The following is a 27,279-nucleotide window of genomic DNA, read 5'->3' on the forward strand; positions in this document are numbered from 1 at the left end:
CGTTACGCGGCGGGAGCCTAAAGCGACTACGGTAACATTATTCTGCTGACATAGTATCGTTTCGCGTGAACGCATATTACGTACATCGTACCGTGACAGAAAAAGAGGAAATACCTTTCATAGGATCTAACGTGCCAAAGACTACCGTTTACGTATTCGTAAGTATACTCCTTTCTTTACATGAGAAATCGTACAGACTTATTTTTAATATTTTCATCTTCCTCGTTCATAACGTGATACACCTGCTCGAAGTCGGTTGTTCTTTTCATTTCAATCTTACGCCACCCGCGTGCGTGACCTTGATTATTATGTTCCTACTCTGAGCCTACCCGCAGCCAAACTGACCAACGATATGTAAGTAGAGAATTTTCATTCATGAATCAGCTAGCTAAGCTATTCAGATTCCAATTGTAAATCACGCTACAAAATCATCACTTCTCGATCATACAATTTACCTCCACAGCTCCTCCAGTTCACCGTTTCCTCGGCTCTCTCGTGCAATGTCCGCAACCCTGGTAGCTGCTATGTCGATAAACGATTCTTGACATGGCTCGGTATCAGGCATAATGCATGTATAAAAAACAAGGTATATACTTACACTAGGTATGGGTCATACCCACCTTGGAATTCCCAACGAACAATCACCTGTCATTAAGCCATAACTTGATCGTGTTGGAATTTTTACTCCATCAAGTTGTATCTCTCATCTGATAAATAAGTGCACTCATTGTCAGAGTTGTCTGCCAATATCCCCCGTACGAACGTATTTTATTTTCGCTGAGAATTTTAAAAAAAAATGTTCAAAATTCAACCCTTATTGTTAGTAGAGTATGTATGTTGCGTATTTATTTTCCAAAAAATATTGAAAACTATTAGTGATATTAATTTGGAAAAGAGAACGAACAATAGGAACACAATTAATCACGTGCGGATAGATTTATTCTTAGCCAAAGTTTTATTAATACATCGATAGGGGCGACCGTGTAATGGCATTTACCGTCTATATTTAGAAAATCCAATTAAGCCCACGTATGTAACATTATTCGTGGACATTGTACACGCGAATTTGAGGTTCTGAAATCTTGTTCTCCTCAAACAAAGACTTGCAACTGCGTATAATACGAGCCTTTGTATGACCTGGTACATTTGTTAAACCGTAGGAATAACGTTTGCTAGGCTAACATAAGCGAATATTTTTTTAAAGTCGAAGTTAGACTTTTAAATTCTATGTGTAAAGAGAAGCTACACAATGTATACCCTTATTCCAAAATTCAACAGACGGGATATGGAGAATTGATCAAATCAAAAATCGAGCACAAAATACTCGTTATTATTTTAGAGTAAAACAGCTGTATGCTGAATTGTCATTTTGTTCTTTTTCCATTGTGAAAATAAAAAGCACACTCACTTCGCCTTCTAGTCTGCCGTTATTCATACTCGTTTGTATTTTGATAATATCCGGTTCAGATAAAAAACAATGTTTGAACGGTTTAGATAAGAAAAATCGTCGTTGAAAGCTTCGTGGATATTGTCATCTGATGCGTTTTCATCTTCACTATGGAATTTCAAAATAAGTAAGGATGATGGTAATTCACGAGGTCTATTAAAATTTCGACAAAACCTATTCGTTTATTTGTGTTATTTATAGTACAATGGCATAATGTCGGTATAAATCATAAATTCCAATTTCGTGCAAAGATGGAAATTGCCTAAATATTGTTTGGTCGATTGAAGAGCCCTTTTATAGATTCTTACGCGGGTATTTATATACGGATAATAATAGCTCTACCGGTTATACTGCATTCCTAAAGGGTACGTACGTACAGCACTGCAGTTCGTCCGCAAAATCCCGTTTTGCGAGTCAATTAAAAACCTACGTTCAGCTTGTGCAGCGTCTTCAGAAACGGAATCTCAGCATACTCTTGCAGTCCGATCTACCAGTCCGATTTTTTTCTGAAAAAAAAAACAAGCGTAAGGTTGAATGAAACTGAACATCAAGCTCGTATGAAAAAATCTAACTGAACAAGTATTTCAATTTTAAAATATTTAAATTTTGTTAAATCTTGTTTTTTTTTTTTTTCTCAATATTCATCGTTGTAACAATTCTGGCTTCTAGCTTAAGGACGTGAGGAATACGCACTTGTAGTGCATCGTTTTGAAATGATATATCTTCCAACAATTAGATCAGTCTTTCGTAAGGCTTAATTATAATTGAATTTAATTCATTAAATAGCGAAGAGACGAAAGCAGTGATTGATTATGAATGAAGTTGAATTTCTCGTTCTAAAATCTTAGGTGAAGTCAACGAGAAAAATAGTAAATCTATACAAGAAACCGAAGCACACCAAGTACGGACCGAAGTAAATCTTTTGGGTTAGAAAATACTCGATAGTCCGCATGTAGTATGTGCATATGGGTAAGAGATACGCAAGCAATGGGTAAGGAATACGCAAGCAATGGGTTTACTAGTTTGAATGTTTTTCGATCTTCTTTCTCTTTAAACTCATTATGCCATTCGTGGCTTTTCAGAGCATCTTATCGCGGTGTAGGTTTTTGCTCACTACGTGCTCGGTTGCTCTTGAGATAATTCTTTTTGTTTTTCATTAAACGTCCGTCTGATTCTCACAAGATTATAGGAGGTGATAACTTCTCAAATAATCAGGACTTGGATTTAGCCAGGCGCGATTTACGTTAATGTATGTAATCGCGGTTTACCTGTATTCTAATTGCAAAGTCGACCAACGAATTACCGCAACGTGATCTCCAGGGATCGGTACACACGATACATTCGGGTCAAATACACTGCAATGAAATACACGCGTGTCTTGATTATTAATCGTATAATACGTATACGGTTTACTTCCGCTGCTCATTATGTATATAAAAATATAGTATATCCGCGCGACTTTAATTATCTCACCGCGGGGGCGTATAATATAATTTGACGTTATTAATACAGTGAAAAATATTCATCAGGAATACTCCACGTGCAGGGTGTGCGTCAATATTTTATTTTAGGAGTTTATTCATTTATTGTCGTGTTATTCGTTTCTCTGCCCGGCATTTTATCCTTGCCCGCACCTAATAGACACACATGTATAAATACGTACGAACGTACACACACATCTATGGAAGTAAACTTTAGTAAGCATCAAATAGATGAGCGTGAGGTAATGCTTGTTTATAACTTATGTACATATATGTCTAAATTATACCTATTATACGCGAGTAATGCGAAACGTGTCGTACGTACAAACGCGAACGTCAATCCTTTGACACGCCACCAATTCACACGCGATTCGATTCTCAAAATAATTAATTGCTAAAACAATATCCGAGAACCTTTTTACAAATATTATCCGTCATTGAAATTTCAACTACTCCTTATACATCTCCCTAACGTTTTAGTTTTAACTTTATAGATTGAAGAATCTTTTTTCCCCCTGGTTTGTGTGCTTCGTCAAGCGAATTCCTCGCGGGATCCTCGTGGCATAGATTTAGTTGGAAACCTTATTAGGAGAAACGTTACGGTGCAATTCTGACCAGCAAAGGTTTCCTTGTAGAGATTTACCTGTACGTATACCTATACTACGTATTTACAGTCTTATCTAATAGACACGTTATAAACTGCAATAAAATACCGTCAATTAGTTTACCATTATTAGATGAATGGTTTAAATTTATACCGTACGATAAAAGGGATAAACCAATTGTTACCCAACTCCGCGCGCGTATCGCCCACCATGTAGTATAAGCTCGTGCTATTCTCATAAATTTGTAGCCCGAATGAGAAATGAGGTATATAGTTTTTATTTTTCATTTTTTGAATTCTAGTCGCATTGCGGTTTAGGTTTTACATTTATTTATATATATGAGTATACTATATCCATCGCATGCCACGCGACAACAAACTTCTCGATGGGATTGGTCGCACATTTTATCAGTAGCGGACGATTACGTAATAATTATTGCCCCGCAGGAACATCTACAATAACTATACCATACTTTAGACACTGTTGTATATCAAGAGAACATGAATGACAAGAAGGAACAAAAAATTAGATAGTACAGCGACGATTTCATCAATAATAATCATATCGAAGCCTATAATTGTATATTGAGTTGAAAGTTTTTTTTTTTGTTCTTTTATTGCAATCGGATTATATAGCACAAAATATAATATTATATCGCGTGACTGATTTGTCTTTAAAAAAAAAAAAAAAAAAGGAAAAGGAAAATCGATCGATTATACTGATTACGATCAGCTACTACTAGGTATACGTATACGCGATGAGCAAAGCGACCTAAATAACGAAATTATGAAACATCAGAACAATAAAACGATATTCCGATACACGATGAAATACGATATACATGTAATGTTCTAAAGGAAATGTAGGTCTTTCGTGTGGAACGTATAATAAACTATAAATACTTAGAAACAATAGAAATAATTACGGAAATAACTTCGCGGATAAAGCTAATGTTGGAAAACTTGAATAGTTTCGTATGTCTCTCATCTACGTCCCTAAAAATATCCACATGCGTATACACGTATGTTTAAAGTTGGAAGGATCTTTCTGAAAATCTAGGATGCCTACATAACTGTACACGAGCTGTATGGTATATAATAACTCTCTTCAATCTTGGTATCTAAAACAATTACTTATTGATCGATTGCCATTTTGAATAATTGATCATCAAAGGCGCAGAGTACCACCAATAGCTGTGTTATATGTGTACCTATATTTATCATTTTCTTCTACGTTCTCTCTCTCACCCTTTTTTTTAAGAGAAAAAAAAAAAAAAAAAAAACTAGGCTACGCGGATAGTAGTTACTTTATAGGAGTTACTTTATCCACTCACCTATGTACACATACCTAATTAATACCTACACGTTTGAAGCTATGTACATAGTCTTATGTATAAGTATAGGTATATACAATCTGCTTGGAAACAATTTATATTATGTTGCCGAGGTATAACGCTGCACCATCTTATTCTTGTGTATAGATTAATTCGCATGACATTTATGGTTCCGAGTGCGCTAATATAACGTTATTACCTATATGTATATGCAGCAATTAATGTGCGTCGCGTTAATTATTTAAACTACTCCGTCGACGACTGTATTATATCGCAGGTAACTCGGTAGAAGACTGTACCGTTAAAAAGTTGGCCTCCTGCAGCGAAGTGAATCATTTTTCATTCACCGACAATTATATTAAATTTAAATGAGTATATGTAATCTTACACATTTCTGCGGTATAAATTCTTTTTATTCCTACCATCAGGTCGCCCTATCGTGATCGCGAAATCTTCTGCCATTTGCAATTCGCCATTTCACCGGGCTAACGTGATCCCGATGGAAGAATTCTACATAAATCAAAATATGAATATCGTAACATTCAACTTTGCGGTTCGATCGATTTTTCCTTTTATTCTTTCTTCTTTTCGCTTTTATTTTTCTAACGACGAATTACAGCGCGTGTATACGAGGAGAGAATGAGTTACACGGATGGGTTGCGAAGCGGAGGAAAACTCAAATAAGACTCTATGACCGTAAAATAAAAAGTGAAAGATCTACGTTATGAAAAATTCTTAAGGTTGCGGGCGTTCGTCGTCAATAACCAAACCATTCCCGTATGCTTCGTAATTTTGGTATTTCGTCGTGGTCCCGCGTCATGGGAATGACTGTGAAAATTGCACGCGTTTATCGTGAAATGTATGCCTATACGTGAATTTATATATGTATTTTTTTTATGCCACCATCATCTGTAGTTTAACGCAATTGATGAAAAAATCTACGATATAGAAAAAATATTCATGCGGCGAATGTCAATAATCGTTGCCTGGCATATATTACCTACTTTTACATATCGGGCGGGAAAATTCATAAATTTTTGTCTTTTTACATTTTTCCTTCGTAAAATATACACATACTTTATTCGTAATACGCATGAACGTTCAAAACGGAATTGTATAGTTTGAAAGAAAATTATTCAGGTGCGCGATGTGAGTTGAAATTTTTATTTTTTCATCCAACGGGTTTTACTTGAAAGTATGTATATTGTTATTACTTCCGACTATAACGATACCTATAAACACGCGTATCGAATAACTCTATACCCACGCGCGTCCAATAAAAAAATTATTTCAAACTTTCTCGTTATCTACTTGCTAATTGTCGACTAACTAGGATTTGTTATGATTATACGAACGTTATATACGTGTACATGTAACAGTGTCATTGCTCCCGCCCGATGCATATTATATCACAGCTGCAGCGTTAGGATTGAATGGCAATTTTCCAATTATTTTCTGAATTTTTTCTTTTCTTTTATCCTTCTACAAATATCTATAAATATTGTGAATCGAAGCGTTGCTTTGCTTTCAATTTAGAATTGTAAGTACAAAGTTCGTGTAATGACGTGTACCTTGTGCATTTTTTTTCCTGCGTCTACTACTACGCTATCTATCCAAATATCCCATCACGTAATATTTTACTTAAGCTACTCTATAGAAATATATGCGTATGCCTACCGAGAGAATTATATTCAAAAATTTGTGCTTTTTTTATTTAAAAAACGAAACCATTTCGAAGAAGGTTATATATAGCGTTGAAATCGATGCTTTGCAAGGTAACTCCGCGCTTATACAGCTCGCAAACATTTACCATTGATATATAGTTGTATGAATACGTGTACAGTGTACGTTACGTACGACATTTTTCACCCAGTAATTAACAAAGACGAGTGATAACAGGCGGATTTTTCTTAAGAACTGTTTATCTGCCGTACAGGATTTCGAATCAATTCTTTGTTCAGCTTTAGTGTATGCGAGATCTATATTATTTCAAACGTGTGTGCTTGAAATCCGTCTAGTATTGCAGCTTCTGTAGATACGATAAATGACATCGGTTAATTCACGGCTGATGCAGCAGATTCAATAACACGTTGTTATGCTATCGTTAGTATCGTTATTTTATTTTCTTTTCTTTTGGCTTGATCGTAGTGTGAATGGATATTGGTGTCACATGAGCGAATGATTATAATGCGAGCGTATAATCACCGAGAATTAGATATCTATTCGGCCTGGATTTCAAATTTGCGTAATATAATCCTAATCCGAATTGACGGGAATCTGATCGTCAATTTGTTATCAAGAACTCTTGATTTGAGTTCTCGTTATATTTCTTGTTGGCGAGGAAAAGACTGATTGTGAGAGTTTGGTGCTCGACCAGACGGCGCCATACCTTGGCTCCTTATGGCTCTTTGGCTTCTATTTTTCTCTTTTCGTACATCGAGTGTTTCCTCTTATAGCATATGCACTGTACGGTGGCCAACGTGACACTTCATTGAGAAATATAGAAATAAAATCACAGCCTATTTTTCAAGCTGCAGGTCGTTTACATTTGACACAAATGTTCTTTTAGATTTTGTTGTCGATCGCTGGGCAATATCTCTGTAATACAATAATTCATAACTGTACGAATATTTCAGATGCTTCTATACAGCCCCGAAATATGCTATAAATTCTCACGCCTCCGAACCTTAAATCTGGTTGAATAATTCCGTAGAAAATGCGCATACTGCCTTACATTTTTGGTAATTATTCATGGCAGCTGAGACTATATCGTGATTTGTAGAGGCAAAAAATTTATCGCGAATGAGTGTGCGTCTGGGTGATTCGAATACCAGCACATCATTGTTGTGAAGCATTTTTCAGAGAATTATCGGATCGGTGTAAAAATATCTGGATTAAATTGAATAAAATAAACTCGGACGTCGATCGTTCACCGAGCAACCCACGTGCAACGCTCGACGAACCCCCGCCAATAAAATGTCCGGGATTGTACAAGTTTGTTGAGTTTTCCTCATTTATTATAGAATCGTTAGTTGTGCCTGACTAGTCGTATCTTTCGATATCTCTCTGTTATACCTTCCGTATTATCTTGGAGTAATACCTATACAGAAATAATCAAAGAATCAGTCGGGACTGTATTGATTTACTGCCCTCTCGGCGCGGTGTGGGCCCTTTAAAGCATTCCTTGGTACCCCCAGCAGAGAGAGCCAGGAGACTGTCGACAGCTCTGCTACAACTACAGCGCCATTGTGCATCAACAGCTGCGTGCGTGACAGTATGAAGTAAGGTTAGGATTAAATTTAAAAGGAATTGCAACACAGCCGTGCCCAAACCAGATGTCCATTTAAATCTGACGTAGTTTCATTCAGTAAAAAATATACTCAGTTCGTCATTCAAGATCGCTCAACGTACGCGTCGGTTTTCACTATACCTCGAAATAATTCTATTTGACGGATCACAGGTGTGTATTCGAAATGACATGTTATGTTACTATTGTCCTCACTTTGTTATTTAAGTTGTTGATTTATTCTTTGAACATTGGAACGTACGTAATAGTTCTAAGAATCTGAAATTTTTTATATGCTACAAACTGGCGGTATTTGATTTATTTAATTACCCTGTTTCTATTGTGCAAGGAATTCTACTAATTCTGAATAATTAGGATTTTCTCAGAATAAACAATGCGTACATTCGCGTTTTTTACTTGTAACTGAATATTTCAGCACCGACGAGCAAAAGCAAGACATTTGGAGGTGTTGTCACCTTGATATTTACCTGGTTTTAATATTTGGCTTGTTTCTTTTTCCAGCTGAATGAGGCTGATGGAACCATTGGGTGTGGCTCCGGAAGTGGTGGAGCTGGGGACGCTGAAAAGATGGTCAGACTATCCCATTCAGCACAGATTCACCGATTACTCCAATTTACCAGGAGAGACCTCGCACCATTCGACAAGCCCATTTCCCTGCCAGCCTCTGCTCAACAATAAAATTGCACTATGGTAAATCCTCTGCTCTTTTTTACTTTTGATCATGTATCTAATTGTATCTAATTTTTTAAATTTAGTTCCAAAGTTTCAAATGAAATGGACTAATGAAGATTCAATTTAATCATTTCTAGGACTGGAGATATTTCTGTACTCCAGGTGGATGCGGTTGTGAATTCTACAAATGAGACGATGGATGATAACAATTCCATTTGCCAACTTATATTTGCTAGAGCTGGATCTGCTCTTAAAGAGGAGATTTACGACGAAGTTAAAGGTAAGCACTAATTGCATACTTAATAAAATTCTAGTGTGCAACTATTCCGCCTATTTTATTTATTTGGTTAACATTCTTTGTCTAAAACAGAGTGTAAGACGGGAGAAGTAAGGACTACACAGGGTCACAAACTGCCAGCTCGATATATTATCCACACGGTTGGACCCCTTTATAACATCAAGTATCAGACTGCCGCTCAAAATACTTTACATTATTGTTACAGGTAGGCTTTGTTAACATATTTTGTGTGATTGAAAAATCGAAATACTGATATTGTGATTTAGAATACTAATCTCATCTTCTATTAATTTCAGAAACGTATTACATAAAGCTAGGGAGCTTGGTTTACACAGTATAGCATTACCTGTTATTAATTCCGTTAGACGAAATTACCCACCTGACGCAGGCGCCCACATTGCACTCAGTAAGTAACATATCGAGCCTGAATTGAAAAGAAAATTAGTAAAAATTCTGTTTGTGAGTAACAACTTTGCTTATAAACTAAAATAAATTATTTGTATTCAATAGGGACGGTAAGAAGATTTCTGGAACAGTACAGCGACACAATCACCTGTATAGTTTTCGCATTAGAGTCCTGTGATCTCGGAATTTATGAGGTACTGTTACCTCTTTATTTCCCAAGGACATCTTCGGAACAAGAAAACGCTTGTTGGCAACTACCGAGTGACGTGGGTGGAATGGACGGGGAACCACTTCTGCCAGATAGACAGATCCGAATCATTGACAATCCACAACATGCCCTCCATGGTAATTTATCTGAAAAAGTAATAAAGTTTGTCACGTTCAAATGTTGCAACTAAGTAGCCCACTGTCACGACTTAAAATGTTGAATACGCTCGAAAGTAAGCAGCGCATTTTTATTGGAAATAGATACGCCTCGGATATCTTGACCCATACACTGAATCATATTTTATCAATTCCCAAGTCGGCACATTGATAAGATATTGGTTACTTTATATAAGGTTACCGACTGCCCAGCCTTCAATAATTATCAATCCCAACTGGAATTGCGCATTGACCGCTATTGTTCACATAAAAATAGTATTTACTCAAGTTTATAATGTCTGCTGCAAGTGAAGTGCACGTTTCTGAAGTTGACGTGATTACTGGAGAAAATTCTCGTGATGTCGTGGTTGATTCTCTTATCGATATCGTCGTAGAACAGAGTGACATCTCCATAAAAGATTCGAAGGCACAGGTTGATAAGACCCAAGAAATAAATGAACCTTCTGGAGAAACGATTGAGAACTCGAACAATACGAGTAATTCACCTCCAAGCCTCGATCATCCACCGATAGACACGAATATTTTATTTGTGAATTCTGATTCTGTTGCCGATACCATTGGAGTAATGAACGATATCGCTACAAAAAAATCGGAGAATTATGAAAAACCGGCTGAGTTTTCCAATAATGCGAGCCCTTCACCTTCTGGTCTTGATAATCCGATCTACGGAATTCTAGGCGAAGTTGTTTCGTCCGCAAATCCCGATTCGGTTAACACTATTATCGAAAAAACCAACGATATCGCCAAAGAAAAATCCGTGGCGTCGGTTGATAAGTCCAAAGAAATGGGCGATCCTGAATATAATCAAAAAACGCTCGAATGTTCCTACGAAGAGAACACTCTACCTTCTAGATTTGATAATCCAATTTACGGTATCCTAGGTGAAAATATTTCGGCCACTGATTTTGATACTTCTGTCAATATTGGCGGAGAAACGAGTGGTATCGCCGTAACAAACGTCCAAGCACCACTCGCTGAGACCAAAGAAACGAATGATTGCCCTGTTAATTATGACAAACTGCTTAAACACGACAATGACGCGAGCACTTTACCTATGAATTGTGATAGAGCAATAGAGACGGTCCAACACGCAAATATTTTCCCGACTAGTTCTGATTCTGCTGTCAGTATTCCCATGGAAACAAATAATCTCTCTATATCAAACTTAGAGGCGCCAGTTAATCATACGATTGGAATGAATGATTCACCTGGAAAAGTAGAAAAATTGCTTGATCAATTTGATGGAGCGTGTAGTTTATCTCCGAGCTCTGACATATCACTTCAGACGGTACAAGAGTCTGGTGTTTCATCTGCTAATCCCGTTACCGGATTCGAGGCTTTCGCAAGTGGCAGAAATTTGCCTGAAAGCTCCACTGATGTGGTTGATGTGTCTGACAATTCAAAGGGCCCAACTTTGCGAAAAAAAGTTCAATTCTCAACAGGTAGAGTTTTATCAAAATTAACCAAGGTATTTCGATCTATTCGCGAAGAAAAGCCAATTCACACTTACGAAAAATTATTACTCCTCGTGTAGGAATTATCGCCAGCTGGGTAACATTGTAGGATTGAAATCCGTAGAACGTGACAAATATTCGGGATTTTTCTGTGTGAATTTGATTTATATGAACAATATTCCGGAGTGTTTTACCGTATTTTATTTTCCAGGGGATGAAACTGTAGAAATATCTAGTCAGTTGGAGACTTCGGTCAGCCTGGGAGATCATGCATTCACCCAGATGCAAGGGGATCTGGATAGGCAACGACTTCTTGGTGAAAGACCACTCGCCGACCCACTAGCCGACATTATGCTGAAGCAAATGCAACACAAAGAACGGTGAGTTATTCCTCAAGTTACATCTACTCAAGTTTCCTACACATGCATTTTTATTTCATTGATCGTGTGGTAAAACAGCAACATGATTTACAACATCATCTGAATGAGTACTCACAGTCAGATGAGGAAAATCATGGTGAAAACTATTACTTTTTTATTTTGAGATCTAACTGCTATTTTAAATCCTTGGAAAGACGTATTCATTTTCATTAATTCATTCTATTCAATCAATTACAAAAATGATAACATCGCCGACTAGTTCACCGGAAATACCTCGATTTGCCTCGCAATTCGACCAATGAAGATCATTCATAATTCGATGGTCCAGTTCAAAAGATCTCTGGTGAGCTATTATTAAAAAAAAATTTTAGCAAATATTTGACGTGTTGCCAAGAATTTTGAAATAGCCTTTACTATGCTCAAATTATTATGCGTAATTGAGCAACATTCTAAAAACCTTTTAAGAAAACTCCATGATGTAGTAGAATCTATAAGATTTTACGAACTTCTGAGTTTTTAATTCACAAACCAACGGTTAACCTTGGATTTATTCTTTACTACATTCTATTGTATACTTACCATACGATTTCAACCGCTAGAGGAGGTCTCTAAACATCATCTTCGACAAACTCAACTCTCTACTTCAATGTAGTCAATTCGAAACTGTGAGCTTTTCTCAACTCCACATAATTACTTTACCCGTTTTACTTGAGTAAATGGATTGCTCAAATTATAATTAATACACTTCTGACGTCAGGTGGAGATAATAGACGCAGAGTGTGTAACTGTGTCGCAAATTAATCTACTATTTTACATTCGAGAAAGATTTTTTTATTTAATTTTTTCCCCCTCCCCCGTTTTGAAACTTCCCAACATTCATACCGAAATTCGTTCTCTGTAGGTCTGATCACATTTTACCTTCATTATAATTCCGATTTTTCCACTGTTTGAGGATAAAATAACGTTCTGATATCTGATATTGTTGTGATGCAGAAAATATTTAACATACAGTCGCATAAAAATTGAAGTGTGTAATAATCAGTTGGGTTAATCACTGATCTTCAAGTTATCACATCCACCTAGTTGATAGTCTCATATCCTAATCTGCGATTAATCGTCGATCGAAATTTACAAGTACATCAGGGCTCAATCATCTCGAGAATACTAATAATGATAACAACAACAATAATAATTATAAACCCCGTGACTTCATTGGAACAATTTCCCGTTTTTGACGTACTACGTTGCACGGCTTGCGTCATCCGAATAAATCATCGCAGATTTTTTGATACGCTTCTGATAGTCCTAGTCGTGACAATCTTACAAGAGTATATTTGTCTAAAAGATTAAATAGAGTTAGTGTGTTTTTAATTTTTTTTATATCAGTTCTGTAGACGCGATTTTGAAAGACGTGAAATTAGGAGAATTATTTCGTACAGCCCATAATCACCGCTTGATTCATCAAAACTCGTCATCATGTCCTCTCTTTTTTTTCATATTGGAAAACCTCAGACCTTCTCTCGTTGGCAAATCGCATGGATTTGTTGTTGTTCTCTTTCAGATAAATTTAATACACTTAAAAGTGGTGAAGTCAGCAGAGATTTGTTCATGATGATAAATTTGTTGGGAACGTGCTCTGAATATTTGAAGGCGTTATCAACTTTTCATCACCTCGGTCCATTTCGCTTCACCCAATTCTACCACATCTCTTATAGAAAAAAAAGAAAATTCATATTTATGTGTATATGAGGGTGCGTTTCAAATGTTACTTTTTCGGTAATTGTTACGAAAAATTGTGTATTATTTTCACATTCTTTTTTTATAGGCCAATTCAGCGTGAGTTTGTTGAAATTTTATGTGCACAGGGAATGCCTGAAGGGCCGCTCTATTTCAGTAGGAGGTTTTGATATTCACTTTGCGTTTGTCAGACGAGATAAGTTAAACATCTTCCCAAAATACGTTATACCGGTTATACGTGAATGATGATCAGTTCTGGAATTCAGTCCTGTAAATTCATAAATGGGTCAAAAAATATTTTCGGATACATCCAAACATCCTTCAGGCAAACTTGCAAATTACAAACGCTTCAGACGGGTAGATACATACATATATGGTTTTTCATCACCATACTTCGAAATACAGATCCATGTCACGTTTACCTGTAGAGTATCTCAAGATACGATTTACTCGCAACATTCAATCAATTCAATTAGTAGTTTTTTGTTTCTTATCATTTTTATAGTTCTTTTTACTTTTTTCTGTGCGCAGACGAATGTTTGGTAAAGTATTTCTAGAATTGCTTAGAATTCATCGACATGGACTTGCAGCATAATAATTTTGAGTGATTGAAGTAAGCTCGAGGTATTGAGGATATGAAGGAGAGGGTTGAATCTCGAAGTTTCACCCGTCTCACATCAGTCGTAAGACACGCAGCTCGGTTCGAGCTCCTCCGGATATTGGAAGCCGTGATTCGCGACACGGCAAGCTATCGTTTACCTGCTCCTGCCTTGCCTCCGACCTAGCCCAACCCAAAACCACTACCGCTCAAAGAAGATCAATACTATACAGTTCCCTCTTGAACCACAATTCTCGTCATGACGTCAGCGACTGAATTTATAAGCTTTATTTTCCACCTTCACCCTCTCTATCGACAAGCATTAGATTGATCGATCTTCACCCTTCGTTCGCTTTCGATCACGTATTTATTGATTGAGACACAAAACAGTCCAACTCTGCCGCCCGTACATTTTCTACAGAATTACGGATAATTTCTAGACATTTATTTATTTTATTCCATTTATTTATTTATTTTTTTTTTCCAATTTTTTTAGACTGCAACGTAGTTTGAATTATGTTGCAATTATTCCTCACGGACATTCAACAATGAGTACAGTTGAAATTATATGCACAGATCTATCTATCATTGTGACTCAGAAGCCTACGCAGTTTGCGAATTCAGACCGCTGCAGTTTTGAACCTCGTAAATTCCGTCTGATGAAGATGATCGTGTATGGCGCGAAGGTCGTTTCTCGAGCGATTCAAGTGGACTAAAAATCATGGGAAAGGTGCAAACAAGACGGCATATGGATCAATATTTTACTTGGCAAAATTTTTTTTTTATCAGAATTTAAACTTTATTCACGCGACTATCGATACTCGTACCGATGGCCCTGCATTTTCGCTCACGAAACAGATTTATGCATGGATATTAGCGAGGACATGAATGGCCGTATTTATATTTCGTGCGAACTTTCACGACGGTAACTTGATACGATATACATATTTTTTATGTACCTATACTAGTGTACTTTTGGCATGATTCAACACAATCACTTTCTAATTCTCAATAACTCGATCTCATAGCTCGTAGATTTCAGCCGAATTTTTTTTCAGATCCTCAAATGTTTCTAGGAACGATTACATTGACGATTGTTTGTTGAATAACAAACGTGAGCTTTCTTTTGAATACTGGATGTTTTTTTCTTCGGAACGTAACGAGAAGAACCATAAGGAATTTTCGTATTTCTAGTATTCAGGGAATCATCGCCTCGGCGCCACATTTTTGAATTATAGTCGCGAAATTCTTTCGTAATTTCTTCGAAGGCCGGAAATGAATGAGCTTACTTTGAGAAACCGGAAGTTCCATACGGTAACTGCGTACACCCATGATTCGTTCAGATCCGGAATGCCGGAATTTTTTACCACATCGTACATTTATAGTTCTGCTCTATTATTTTTGGATTTTTATCTTTTTCTTGTTTCTCGGTCGCCACGACCCTATACCGCGGAAGAAGCTCTACCCATTTTTCCCCCTACCGCGGGCCAATCACCTCCTCGTAGTCACATTTCGCGCATTCCGGCTTATAAAGTAGATATATGAGGATAAACGATGCGTGTATTCCATTCAAAAAGAAAAAAATAATAATAATAAAACAGAATGTCCGTATACATATTAAATTTCCACGAAGTTTAATTCACACCCCCTCCTATGCAGAAAATTGGTGAGTCGCAGTTGGCAATTGATGCCGAGCTTCGAAACACCCACGCGGTAGTCGGGCACGTATAGTAAACAATTTCGTTTTTGCTCATTTATACTCTATATATATGTAGGCCATCATCGATGTATACCGGACGAAGCTTTACCGCAGGCTCAGTTCTTTCCGATTCTTCATAAGAGTCTGTCGATTTTCGATCGTTTGGCTCGGAAGTTCTTTGCTCGATTTTTTTAAGGGCGAGAGATATAAAGAGGAACAAGGAATGCCCTACGTAGCATTTGCTCACGACATCGATTGAGTCAATCCTCGTTTAATTATTCGGACTGTCGAGGGATTACTAAAAAAAAAAATTACAGTGAATCGAAGAATAATTCGACTCAGTTATGCCTGATAAAAACGTGCAAAAGAAAGAAAGCAGAGCCATGCTCGCCAAAGAGGCAAAGCTTGCGGTCATCGCAAAGTCTTTGATGTCCGTTGAGAAAAGGTGAGGGAATTTAATAATTGGATTTCGGTATACATTCGCCCCCCACGGCAGGAATTTACGACGGTATAACGCTCATTTTAGTGATATCGTTGTACCTGCGGGCCATACGATATTTTTTAATTAAAGAGAAACACGAAAGTACACCAAAAAAAATGCAACCTTAAACATGCAGGATTTAATTTGTTCATTCAATTAAAGAATTTCTATTTCATTCGCATCAAATTGTTAGTGTGTTTTTTTTTGTGTTTTTTTTTTTTCTATCCGTGACGTTATCGAACCTGCTCGACGAATGAAGGTATTATCGGTATTATGGCGTGTAGAATAGATAGTTAGCCAAACAACGAACAATTTTTATTTTTTTATCTACCCAGCGTATCAATCTATCATTAAAATAGTGTGCGCATACGGCGGAAATAAAAACAGCTGGTTACACGTCTCTTTGTCTATAAACTGATCAAATATAGGTAATGAAATAATCGTCGGTTCCCTGATGTGTAGTTAATTCGCTGAGAATAAACTGCGGCGCGATCAATGAATGAGCAGACGTCTGATAAGTCAGCTGATAACTCGTCATCTGTATACCTCATATTTCAAATTTTTCCGATCGATTGATCGCGATTGAATCGATTGATTTAATTACGTTTAAGATCATGAATTCTTGAGTATAAAAATACCTGTATTTATTTTTTCCCCCCCATTCCGTGTTCTGCCCCGATAGCGAAGGTCAACCGAACCTTCAACCCTTGACTGCGCCTTACTACGTGCCTCTGGCTTCGGTCAACCTAGAAAGAAATATTTTGGAATGAGATATATTTGGATTTGACCCTCGCGAATTCATCATTTGTATATATCCAAAGAGTTTTGGCGAGCAGATGTTTGCTATGAAATTAAAAAAGAAAAAATTCTCCACTACGTATAAAATATATTTTTATATTATGCTGTTTACACTCGCGACCTTCGCGTTTGTACATCTACCGCTAAAAGCCCTATTCGTGATAAGATCTATAAACTCAAAAATTTAGTCACTTAATATTTAAAATACCCCGAGCGCGTTGATGCTACCGACCTCGTATTTTATAAATTTAATTTTTTTAATGTTTTTTCAGATATTCATCTTGTAAGTAAACAAAATCTTCTGCGCAACATCTTCTTATCTTTTTTTCCTCAAGCCGAGTCTGATGAATTGTAAAATTTTTTTCATTCCCTGCAACCCCAATATACAATAAAATGGCGATGATACGAATTATATTTCATTCCTAGGTTGCATCGGTTACACAGAAATATGATAGAAAAACTTGGCGTTGCTTTTAGCCTTATCGATAGTCACGGTGCAATAATACGTCATATTGTTTAAAACTAGCATAATAAATCTGATGACAATATTGCACGGGTGATACGCACTTCACTTCCAGCTTTTCCGTGTATATCACTGTATACCATATACACGAATCTGAGATACGTATATTCGTATATTTTTAGAAGAATGTGTGGGAAACTGTATAGTTTGACTGTGAGTCTGACGCGCATCGTCCTCTACTACTGAACAGTGTGGGATCGCGACTGGCGCTTGCGAATTACGAGTTTTAGTAGTCAGTACGCCGTACCGCGTCAGACAAGCAGGTGCTCTTTTAGCAAAGCGCGTTTGAAATTGTTCTGATATCAAATTTTATTTGCTTACAATTTCCCAATCATTTTCCGCCACCTGCAGTCGTCGAGTTAACTCAATTTATCGTTAATTATGAATTACGATAAATGAAGAATAAGTGCGAAGTCAATGTACGTATGCACGTATAGATTTGAGTGTGGACAAATTGAATATTAAGTCACACAACTGCACGGTGAAAGATTGGAATTTTGGACGTGGGATATTGTTATTAACATATATAAATAAATAAAAATCGGCGAATTTACCACATAAAAATCATGGTTATGATCGATATTATCGACGACGAAGATCGGTATGTTGTGTCTATAAGTTATAACGTATTTATGATTTTTTCGTTTCAGTTCTCATTGTCAGTTCAAATTTTCGAGATTGATTTCGTAGCCAGAAATCATGGATATGAAATTCATAATAACACAAGTACATGTACACGATTGCCGGGGGTTGCGCAATTCGATTTTTTTCTAAGCTCCATTATCCAAACGCTAATTAATTAATTAATTAATTTAGGGAGGAACAGATTTTAATTGATCTACCGTGCTTATAATGATCTCATTAATTGTTTGCTTCCCCCGGAGTGTAAAGGAGGCAGGTTGATAATCGCGGTCGAATCGAATAATTGTTGTAATCATTCTTCGAAAACTAGACGTGGAACAGATGATTCCTGATTACGTTCAAACCTGGCTTATGGTTTCGTAATTTCTCATTCATTTTATGCCGTCGCTGTGGCGTATATGTTTCACCTATTGAGGATCATTGACCTCCCGCGATGACACGTCACGTAAAAGTCACCCTCTCAGATTCGCGACGCAAATGAAAACCGAATCAACCCCACTTGAACTTTGTAGTCGTCCGCATCCACTCGCAAACGAGTCATTCTTATACGTAAAAGTTCTTTTTCGACGGGTATACCTATATCTCTTTGTATCGACGACTTGTGCTTTTATTCTGAACACGGTCGTTTAACGACCTGAGCAACTTTGCGAACAATGTGTCTTCAGAACTTCCGACCCTCCTTTTGTATACCGTGTACGATGTAGGATGGATGAAACAAATTTTTCATCAAATATTGATCTAGTTTTTACAGAGCGAGTAGATATTTCGGTAGCATTTTCTCGAGTAGCATAGAAGCGAAGAATTCGTAAAGAAAATTGAAAAAGAGAAGAAAAATATATGGCGTACTACACGTACCGTAGTAGCATTGAAAATTGCGTTTGTTGGAAAGCCCACGTGGCCGTTTCGCTCAAGGGCGAATCAAAGCAAACCCTCAAGTGTCATGTTGATATACTCATACTTGAACAAATATTTGCAATTATATGCACGATATAGATGTACATTAATCAACGTCGCTCGGAAACATTGTGATGTCATAACACAATCGTAATTTTCGATCCAATTCAACCTTTGTAATTTATAGTTGATTAATTATTACCGTCAACATTTAATTATGACGAACGAATTCATTTTATTTCAATGAAGAGAATAGAATGTCGCTCAAACATTCACTTAGAAATTACACGCGATTACCTACGTTGCAATTTGTCTCTTGTTCGGTAATTTAATATTTATAGACTTGAGATTTACTCGTCCAGATTCATCCTTGCTGTAATGTAATACGATCGCTGAATTTTACTGCGTGCAGACACTCGGTGAACCGAATGAAAAATATTACCCCATAAAAATCGATATCCTTTCTTTTTTTATGCTTCGTCAAATTGGCCGAACTTTTGGACATTCGTTTTAATTTTTCTGTTTTTCTGATGCAGGTACGAGCGTCTTTTGCGACGAGCTAAGACGGAAGATTTAACCGAAGTATCCGGGATTGGTTGTCTTTATCAGAGCGGCGTTGACCGACACGGTCGTCCGGTGGTTATCTTCGTTGGAAAATGGTTTCCATTCACCAAAATCAATCTCGACAAGGTGAGCGAAATCAGGGAGGAATTCACGGTGTATAAATGAATTTTCCTTACGTTTCTATTTCCTAAAATCTAACCATCGTATTCGATAATTAGGGGAAAAATCATATTCCGTAATCACGTGATTAAGTTGAAGTTCTTTCATCGCCGGGGTGCTGATTTCTCCGGTTTATAACGGGGACGCAGGGGAATGCCCTCCGCATTGCATTTCTACCCTTGCATTGCTGTGCGAGTGAGACGAACTTACAGACGCGCGACGCGACGGGACTCACTCTGTGATCGATAGTAACGCCAGAAATAGCTCAGACACTCTTTTGGCCGAACTAGTAGGCTTGGCCCTTTCGAGGTGCTGCAGAATGTAAAGAGGTGATTTTTAAACTAGGTCGTCGCCACTGCTTTCGTTCTTGAATCACGCTTTGGTTTTTTTTTCTTCATTTTTTCATTCTCTTTTTTCTACACGTCAACATCCCCGTCGCTGCGCGATTGGCGCGTTGGAAGAGATTCTCGTGAAATCTCGGGTCTCGAGCAAAATTATTTAAGAAAAAAAAAAAAAATTCTACTATAAATATAACGGTGCCGACATGTATATAGCATGTATTTTGAATATCCTTAGCTGCGTAGCTGTTTTACCCACTCGCGAAATTTTTAGTTATTCTAGCCGTAATTTTTTTCTTTTTTTTTTAAGTCTGAGGTATCGTACGATTACATTCAATTCGCTAATCGAATAGATCAAGGACACGGCGAAAGCCATTAATTGCTCTTGAAACCTGATCTATAATTTTATTCATACTTAGATCCGTATACACAATGTATCGCTAATATACTATAAATCCAATGGTATTTGCAATGATACTTTTGTTGTACCAGCGTAATCAGATAATATGAAAAAAAAAAATGGAAAAAAATAGAAATGAAAACCACGCATATACATATTTTTTGACTCATCGCGTAAACATGAGAATCTGATAATATTATCGCGATAACCACCGTGGAAAAATTAGATTCACGGTTTAATGTAATTCTTTTTTACTCCTGTTTCTTGAACTTCCAAACTTTTGTCTCCGTTGAATGTGCAATTTTTTTTTTTTTCTGAGTCCAGGTATTACAGATATACATACATATATGAACAAATAAAGCAATGAATATACCTAAGTAAATAAGCAGATGTTAGCTGATAACTAAATTAATTGATTAGCGTCGTTCCAATACTACGCCGAGCTGCTAACTATAATGCTAAGTAAGTCGGGCTAACAATGCCTGTCTGGAAAAATTGCTCAGCCCAAACAGAAAATCCTCGTGATTTCATTCTGCAGAAGCTCTCTTAGATATTCACTTCGTATAATTTACCGTAGATGGAGATGAAAGGAAAATTTTTAAATCATACCAAGTTATGCAAAATTAACGGATTTTTCTTCATTTTTTTCCTTTTTTCCGCGACTTATTTTCATCTAATTTGAATGCGGTTCAAGTCACGTCCCTTGATAACTCTGCAATCTCTCTGCGTGACTTCGACGTGATTTCCTTGTTAATGAATATGTTTAATATCGCACGTGAAGGATCAGTTATTAATTATTCAGAAATATATAACGCTGATGACGCTCAAATATTTCGATTCGTGTCTTTGTGTTTCAGGCATTGTTGTATTTGATCCAACTGCTGGACCCCATCGTTAAGGGAGACTACGTTATCGCATACTTCCATACATTAACGACGAGCAACAATTATCCTGGTCTACATTGGCTGAGAGAAGTTTACAACGTTCTTCCTTACAAGTTAGTATTATCAAGCGACGCATTTTTCTAATTTTCACGATTCATGGTTACCGCGAAAATTTTTACTTCGATTTTTTGTCATCCTCGTCAGTTCACACTCGTTATCATAACGGACAGTTTGCTTTTGGAAAAGACTTTTTTTTTTTTACTTCATTTTGCCCGCTGACCGAGGGAGGGGAGCTGGGGCAGAATTATGCTCGATAAATGTTGTATATTTAATTTCGGAAAGTAGGTCTTGGATGAATTCCTTCTGATTTACGTATTGGTCTACACATCTAAATAACAGATTATTTGCCGATTAACATACCCGTGTAAGCGTACACCTGCAGTCGTATGAGTAATTATAATAATTATTATAATATTACTTGCAAAATTGAACACCCTAACATTTCGGTTGATTGGACGGCCGTGTTTACTCAATTGGACTAACATATGTCGTTCGATTTTTTTTTTTTATCTCAATTATGGAAGCGAATCATTGAAAAACATTCGTTTTTGTTACATCGTCTCAATTTCATTGAAAAAAGGGAAAAGAAATTAAAGTTTCATAGATTGTTCAATTTTTTTTGCTTACAGATACAAAAAGAATCTGAAACAATTTTACATCATACATCCAACATTCTGGACAAAGGTGAGTGAATTATCGAAAAGGCTAATGGTACATCAACTTATAGATAGATTTTTTTGATATTCTTTTTTCCCCACAAATGGAAAAATAATAGCGGAAATTTATCGTCGGCGTGTACGTAACGAAAAAAATTTAGACCTATCAGAGCCGACCAGTAGGCAAAATTTCAGTTTATGCTCCGTCACTAAAAGTAGAAAGTTTGTTCAAACTAAAGTGTAAACGTATCACATCTGATGTTGCGATTGATCGTAGGTCATTGATCGCGACAAATTTTTTTGATTAGGTACTATAAAATCTGTTAAAATGCTGAAGATTATATGCAGATATTTGTTGATGCTTTGATTACAACCTTGAACTGACCTGTAAATATTATTCATCATTTACCGCTGGAATTGTTACTGAATGCAGTAGTTGCGATGTAGACGCAATAGGAAGTTCAGTTAATTGCCTTAATTAGATGTTACATTCTCTGTACAAGATACCGGACAATGGTTGGAGGTTTTTTCCCCTGCATACGCATCGGGTTTTATTACTGTAATCTTTTTTATCCGTTGTCATGCTAGCTATACGTTTGTACGTTTTATACTTTTCTCCGAGATTCACGCTCATTTCTGTCTGGTTTTTGGTCACTCGTCAAAAAACATCAATCAAGTATCAATTAATATGAACGGATTAGCGGATCGATATCGAAACATCAATTACGCTACGCACTTTGCAAACAACGGCGTGCGGTGTGTGCGTTTTCAAATAATGTATGTACTTGCATCTTATGTATACGATCTCCACATGCAAATGTATGAGATAATCGGCCGAGCAGGTTCAGTACTGCGTTAAACATTGAAGTTTATGATGATAAGAAGATCTTGTTTTCCGGTAGATTCACAATTAGCTTTGCTACTTCACTGCGATCCCATGTGAGAAGTTTCCACGATTTACATTGGAAAAATGTCTTGAAAAAAATTTTCATTGCAGTAGTTTAATCTTAGAACCTCTAGCATAAGCAGAAATTACATTTATGTAATGATTACAGTTAATTGCGATGAATTCTCATGTCACCGTCTGTGACATGTTCCGAGATGTACTTCTGTCTGTTAAATTAATGACCGTAAAAATTAAAGGTATGAGAAAAATTTTGCTTCGGTTTTTTCAGATGATGACTTGGTGGTTCACCACGTTCATGGCACCAGCAATTAAGCAGAAAGTTCACAACTTACCCGGCGTCGAATACCTGTACGAAGTAATGTCACCGGATCAATTAGAAATACCAGCCTACATCACGGAATACGACATGACGGTAAGGCAAATTTTTAATCCACGTTTTTTTAAACCCAGACCTCTCATTATCAATTTTGAAACTTCGAATTTCGAATTTTCGTTACAGATAAATGGCTTGCGTTATTATCAACCGGAACAAACGGCACAACCGTCAACGTAACTCATAGCGAATCGGCATGAGGAATCTTTCTTAAAGTTCTACGTCGTCACATCCAGTTCATCGTTATTTGATGGACATAATACGCGTTTTGAAATAACATATTAATTTTTCTGAATACGTATATCGACCCGACCGCTATAGACATACCATATAACGCACCAGCGTTTCCAGTACGCTTAGTAAATAGTTTTAATATAGCTACACTGATAATAAGGTGATATAGTGGGCTTAGATGCGACGAAATATATTCATTATTTTTATTCTTGTTATTAAATACCTTTTATTTCAGGTGAGTTACTTACCCTATTATAGTAGACGAGAGACTGATTGTCCGATTGACTGACTGACCGTAGTAATAATTACGCGTCAGTTGAAAGTAAGAAAATCATTCAAAAAAGCGTTTTGTCGAGTCATGCGATATTATTTTATAATTTTGTTACGTAGAAAATGAATAATCAGTTCAATCAGTATCCGAAAATGAACGGACGTCTTATCAAGTGTTTCCACAGTATACTTTCCGATAGATAAAAGTAATTTGAAATTAATGAAAAAACAAATCAGAACCTTTATAAATATTTAATGAGCTTTCGGCGAATTTGATGCGGAGAGCTTTAATTCTCGACTATGGAGCAAATTTTCATTGATTCTGTTAGCCCGTATTTCTTTAAAAATTGAATTGATCGGACTTATTCATCGGTGTAAAAGGGTACCGAAAATTGAAAATTTTTTTTGTAGTAAATTGTAGATAGAAGATGAAATCGTATGGTTGAATACCCGCTATTATCGCAGTAGAGTGTGTTGAAAAATTATAAGAAATAATGACGAGGGGATCGAGACTCCGTGTATCTATGAAGTTCTTGAAACTGGCGTTGTTAAAGTTATCAAAATTGAAAATAACCGACAGTGCGAGTGACACTTTGTCAAAAAGTACCTAACTTTAACTAGTTTTAAGTATACCAGCGTGAATATAGGTCCGTACTAAAATAACACTACTAAAAAAAAAAAAGAGAAAAAATGTATGGAAATATTAATTTCTTTACGACGTGGATTATATTTTCGAGTGTTCGATTACGTGAGCAATTAAGCTCTGCGTGAGAATCGATATTGTTAATCCATGGTATCCAGTTGTCGCCAGTTTGTTGTATAAAAACGAGATGAAAAAAAAACATTGGCTGCCAAAACACCAATAATCAGTATTTAAAATATTTCGTATAAAACAAAAAATTAAGAGAATACTATTCAAACTCTTCATATATTCTATACATAAATACGCGTGTATGTACATAGGTATCTAACATTATTTGTAGAGCTAATTAGTTGTTCATAATTGAATAAATTATTATCAGATCCGTAGCAACAATCCCTATAATAAATTGCTGGCTCTTATTTTCTCATCGATAGTTAATCTGATCTTCTATTCTCAGTATTGCATCTCTACATATATTACAAAATGTAAAATATATGTCCTACCTGCATCGTGATTGATATTTTACCATAAACTTTGTTAATGCAGATCGTGTAAAAGAATATTTTTCGATTGCAAATAACTGTTGAAGTATACAATTACAGATAGTAATTGGTTTATGATTTTATAAAGAGTAAGCTAAATTTTTGTGTAAGAATTTTAGAAGGAATGTGATCGATATGAGTAAACATTTAAACTACCCTTAGAAATAGTCTTACAACTAGCCATAAGTCTAGGAAATAAGTTCGGGTTAGCCTTGCTTGGGCTTAAAATACGTTTAGGGAAGGTAAAGCAATAAATCGTAAAAGCTTTCCTGCTGCATTAACTCGGTAGAAATGAACTGTTGATTGCCAATAGTTGTTCGCTCTTTATTTGCATTTTTTTTTCTACGCCAAAGTATAATTGTATATCAATATTTTATTAAAATATTATCATTTTCTATCTCGAAACTTTGTTTATCACCACTATTGGCACAGTGTATTATTGCCTTAGTTTACGAATTCTCATCGGAGTTACATAATTTCAGTTTTCAACACACATTTGCTACATGTAAACTGGTAAACTCAACGCTTAAGTATCGATCATTGTTTGGTTAAAGTTATATTTATTTTACATCATTCTTTTTGTTAATTAGATTTACTATTATGCTTATCGTTATTTTGTAGATCAAAAAAAAGATATATATTGTATACCCACATAACATATTCATATACATATTATTCCTACAAAGAAAAAGAAACAAAAATATATACATACATATAATTTTGAAATATAATATTTTTAGGATATGTCTTTTTATTATTTGTGTTCATTGACTCATATTATTTCCTCGTTTTATTCTAGAGCTTACAAAGACTTGAATCGTATTCAAGAAACGGGGTAAACGATCTTGTGATGAAATTACAAAGTTTTAGGTACAGGCATTATGTAGATACCTTGAATTTTTAAAAATTGTCACGCGTTTGCCGGATTCACGGGGGAATAAAATAATTTACGTAACAGACTTTGTGTGAATCGCGATGTCTCCTTTGGTGTAGCATGATAATCAGAAATGCACACAGCTATGCGTTATCGCAAGTTCGCATACTTTTCTATTTCCCGGGAACTCGATTGATAACGCGAATTGATCATTGCCTATAATTTTTTCGAAATTTTTTTTATGTAGTCTACATTATGATGAAAGTTGCCTGCATCTTCGTATTCTATATTATAGAGCAAGAAGGTAATAATCATATCAGTAGTCGTTTTCATCTCTGTAAATCATCGTTCGATGCTATTATCGTCATTATTTTATACCACGTAGAATTATGAAAGACGTCTACAGTCAATTCTTTGTTCACTTCTGTTTATCTGACAATGAAATGAAAAATATTTCTGCTACACTAAAGTAGCGTTTATATGTATAATCGGCGATATTTCAAATGAATCACACGGACCTTAAAAACATGTAAGCGTAAAAAATACGGAAACGCAACCGAAATTAGTAGGAAAATGCGAAAGAAAATACTATAAATTGTGAAATAAACATTATTCCCATCTTCGGGCAGCTGGTCCCTTAGTATAGGTTTAGCGTACGGCATCGTATGGTGTAATATAGATTTAGCGTATGAAATTAAAATCAGATATCTTCGATATCGTTTACCGTATAGATGATAAAATTAATGAAAATTTTCGATCACGTATTATAAATTCTGCAGCATGATGAGAATGTGATTTTTCTTTGAAAAAATGAAAAAAAATGTTTATAATTAATGCTTTTTACGAACGAGCATTACGGACCAGCCAAGGCCTTTTTTAATAGAAAATGAATGAATCTTGTATTAAAAATGGCCACTATTAGAAAAATATTTTGAATTGGACCAGAATTGAAAAATATATTTCGTTCTTGCGTATAATTGTCATCTAGTCTAGTCGCGATCGAGGGAAAAAAGAAGATGATGAACGTATCCTATATTTAAAAAAAGAGGCGGTTATTAAATACCGCTGCGAAATTATAGAGATCAGTAATCCAGAGGAGTAAGAAAAGATGGAGCATGGTCAAAGTAAAACTAACAATTACAAAAAAATAAAATAAAAAAAAAAGAATGGTTAACTTATTTTTATCGAATGTAAAATGTATCTATATATACATGAATTATATTTTAAATCTCGTTAT

The 27,279-nt window shown here is 36.0% G+C and overlaps 1 protein-coding gene and 1 long non-coding RNA gene across 9 annotated transcripts in view; one reads left to right on the forward strand and one right to left on the reverse strand.

Annotated features, from left to right (window-relative positions):
• Positions 1 to 6: 6 nt before the first annotated feature.
• LOC105690405 (protein GDAP2 homolog) lies at positions 7 to 26,524 on the forward strand. Of its 3 annotated transcripts, none has more exons than XM_012408176.3 (12): positions 7 to 158; positions 8,675 to 8,863; positions 8,983 to 9,125; positions 9,216 to 9,348; positions 9,440 to 9,549; positions 9,654 to 9,893; positions 11,598 to 11,766; positions 19,675 to 19,828; positions 21,457 to 21,596; positions 22,173 to 22,227; positions 23,375 to 23,518; positions 23,606 to 26,524. In XM_012408176.3, the coding sequence occupies exons 2-12, from the start codon at positions 8,679 to 8,681 to the stop codon at positions 23,657 to 23,659; spliced, it is 1,527 nt and encodes a 508-aa protein (XP_012263599.2). In that variant the 5' UTR covers positions 7 to 158; positions 8,675 to 8,678; the 3' UTR covers positions 23,660 to 26,524. The 3 variants fall into 3 exon arrangements, with proteins under 3 accessions (XP_012263599.2, XP_012263600.2, XP_048512891.1); XM_012408177.3 differs by lacking the exon at positions 7 to 158 and adding an exon at positions 7,982 to 8,326; XM_048656934.1 differs by lacking the exons at positions 7 to 158; positions 8,675 to 8,863; positions 8,983 to 9,125; ... (1 more) ...; positions 9,440 to 9,549; positions 9,654 to 9,893 and adding an exon at positions 10,183 to 11,374.
• Positions 1,604 to 27,279, reverse strand: part of LOC125501376 — a 28,898-nt gene continuing 3,222 nt past the window's right edge. Inside the window, exons 1-9 of one of the 6 annotated variants that reach the window (XR_007278924.1) lie at positions 17,647 to 17,921; positions 16,920 to 17,027; positions 12,346 to 13,474; positions 11,581 to 11,740; positions 10,985 to 11,140; positions 9,753 to 9,902; positions 9,490 to 9,567; positions 8,641 to 8,837; positions 1,604 to 1,953 (exon numbers count right to left, since the gene is read on the reverse strand). This is a non-coding gene — a long non-coding RNA (uncharacterized LOC125501376). Of the gene's footprint in view, positions 1,954 to 8,640; positions 8,838 to 9,489; positions 9,568 to 9,752; positions 9,903 to 10,984; positions 11,141 to 11,580; positions 11,741 to 12,345; positions 13,475 to 16,919; positions 17,028 to 17,311; positions 17,457 to 17,646; positions 17,922 to 27,279 lie in introns of those variants that run through there. The other 5 variants (XR_007278922.1, XR_007278920.1, XR_007278923.1 and 2 more) reach the window with 5 other exon arrangements.

Source organism: Athalia rosae, chromosome 6 (assembly GCF_917208135.1).
Source record: "Athalia rosae chromosome 6, iyAthRosa1.1, whole genome shotgun sequence".
NCBI classification, from domain to species: Eukaryota; Metazoa; Arthropoda; class Insecta; order Hymenoptera; family Athaliidae; genus Athalia; species Athalia rosae.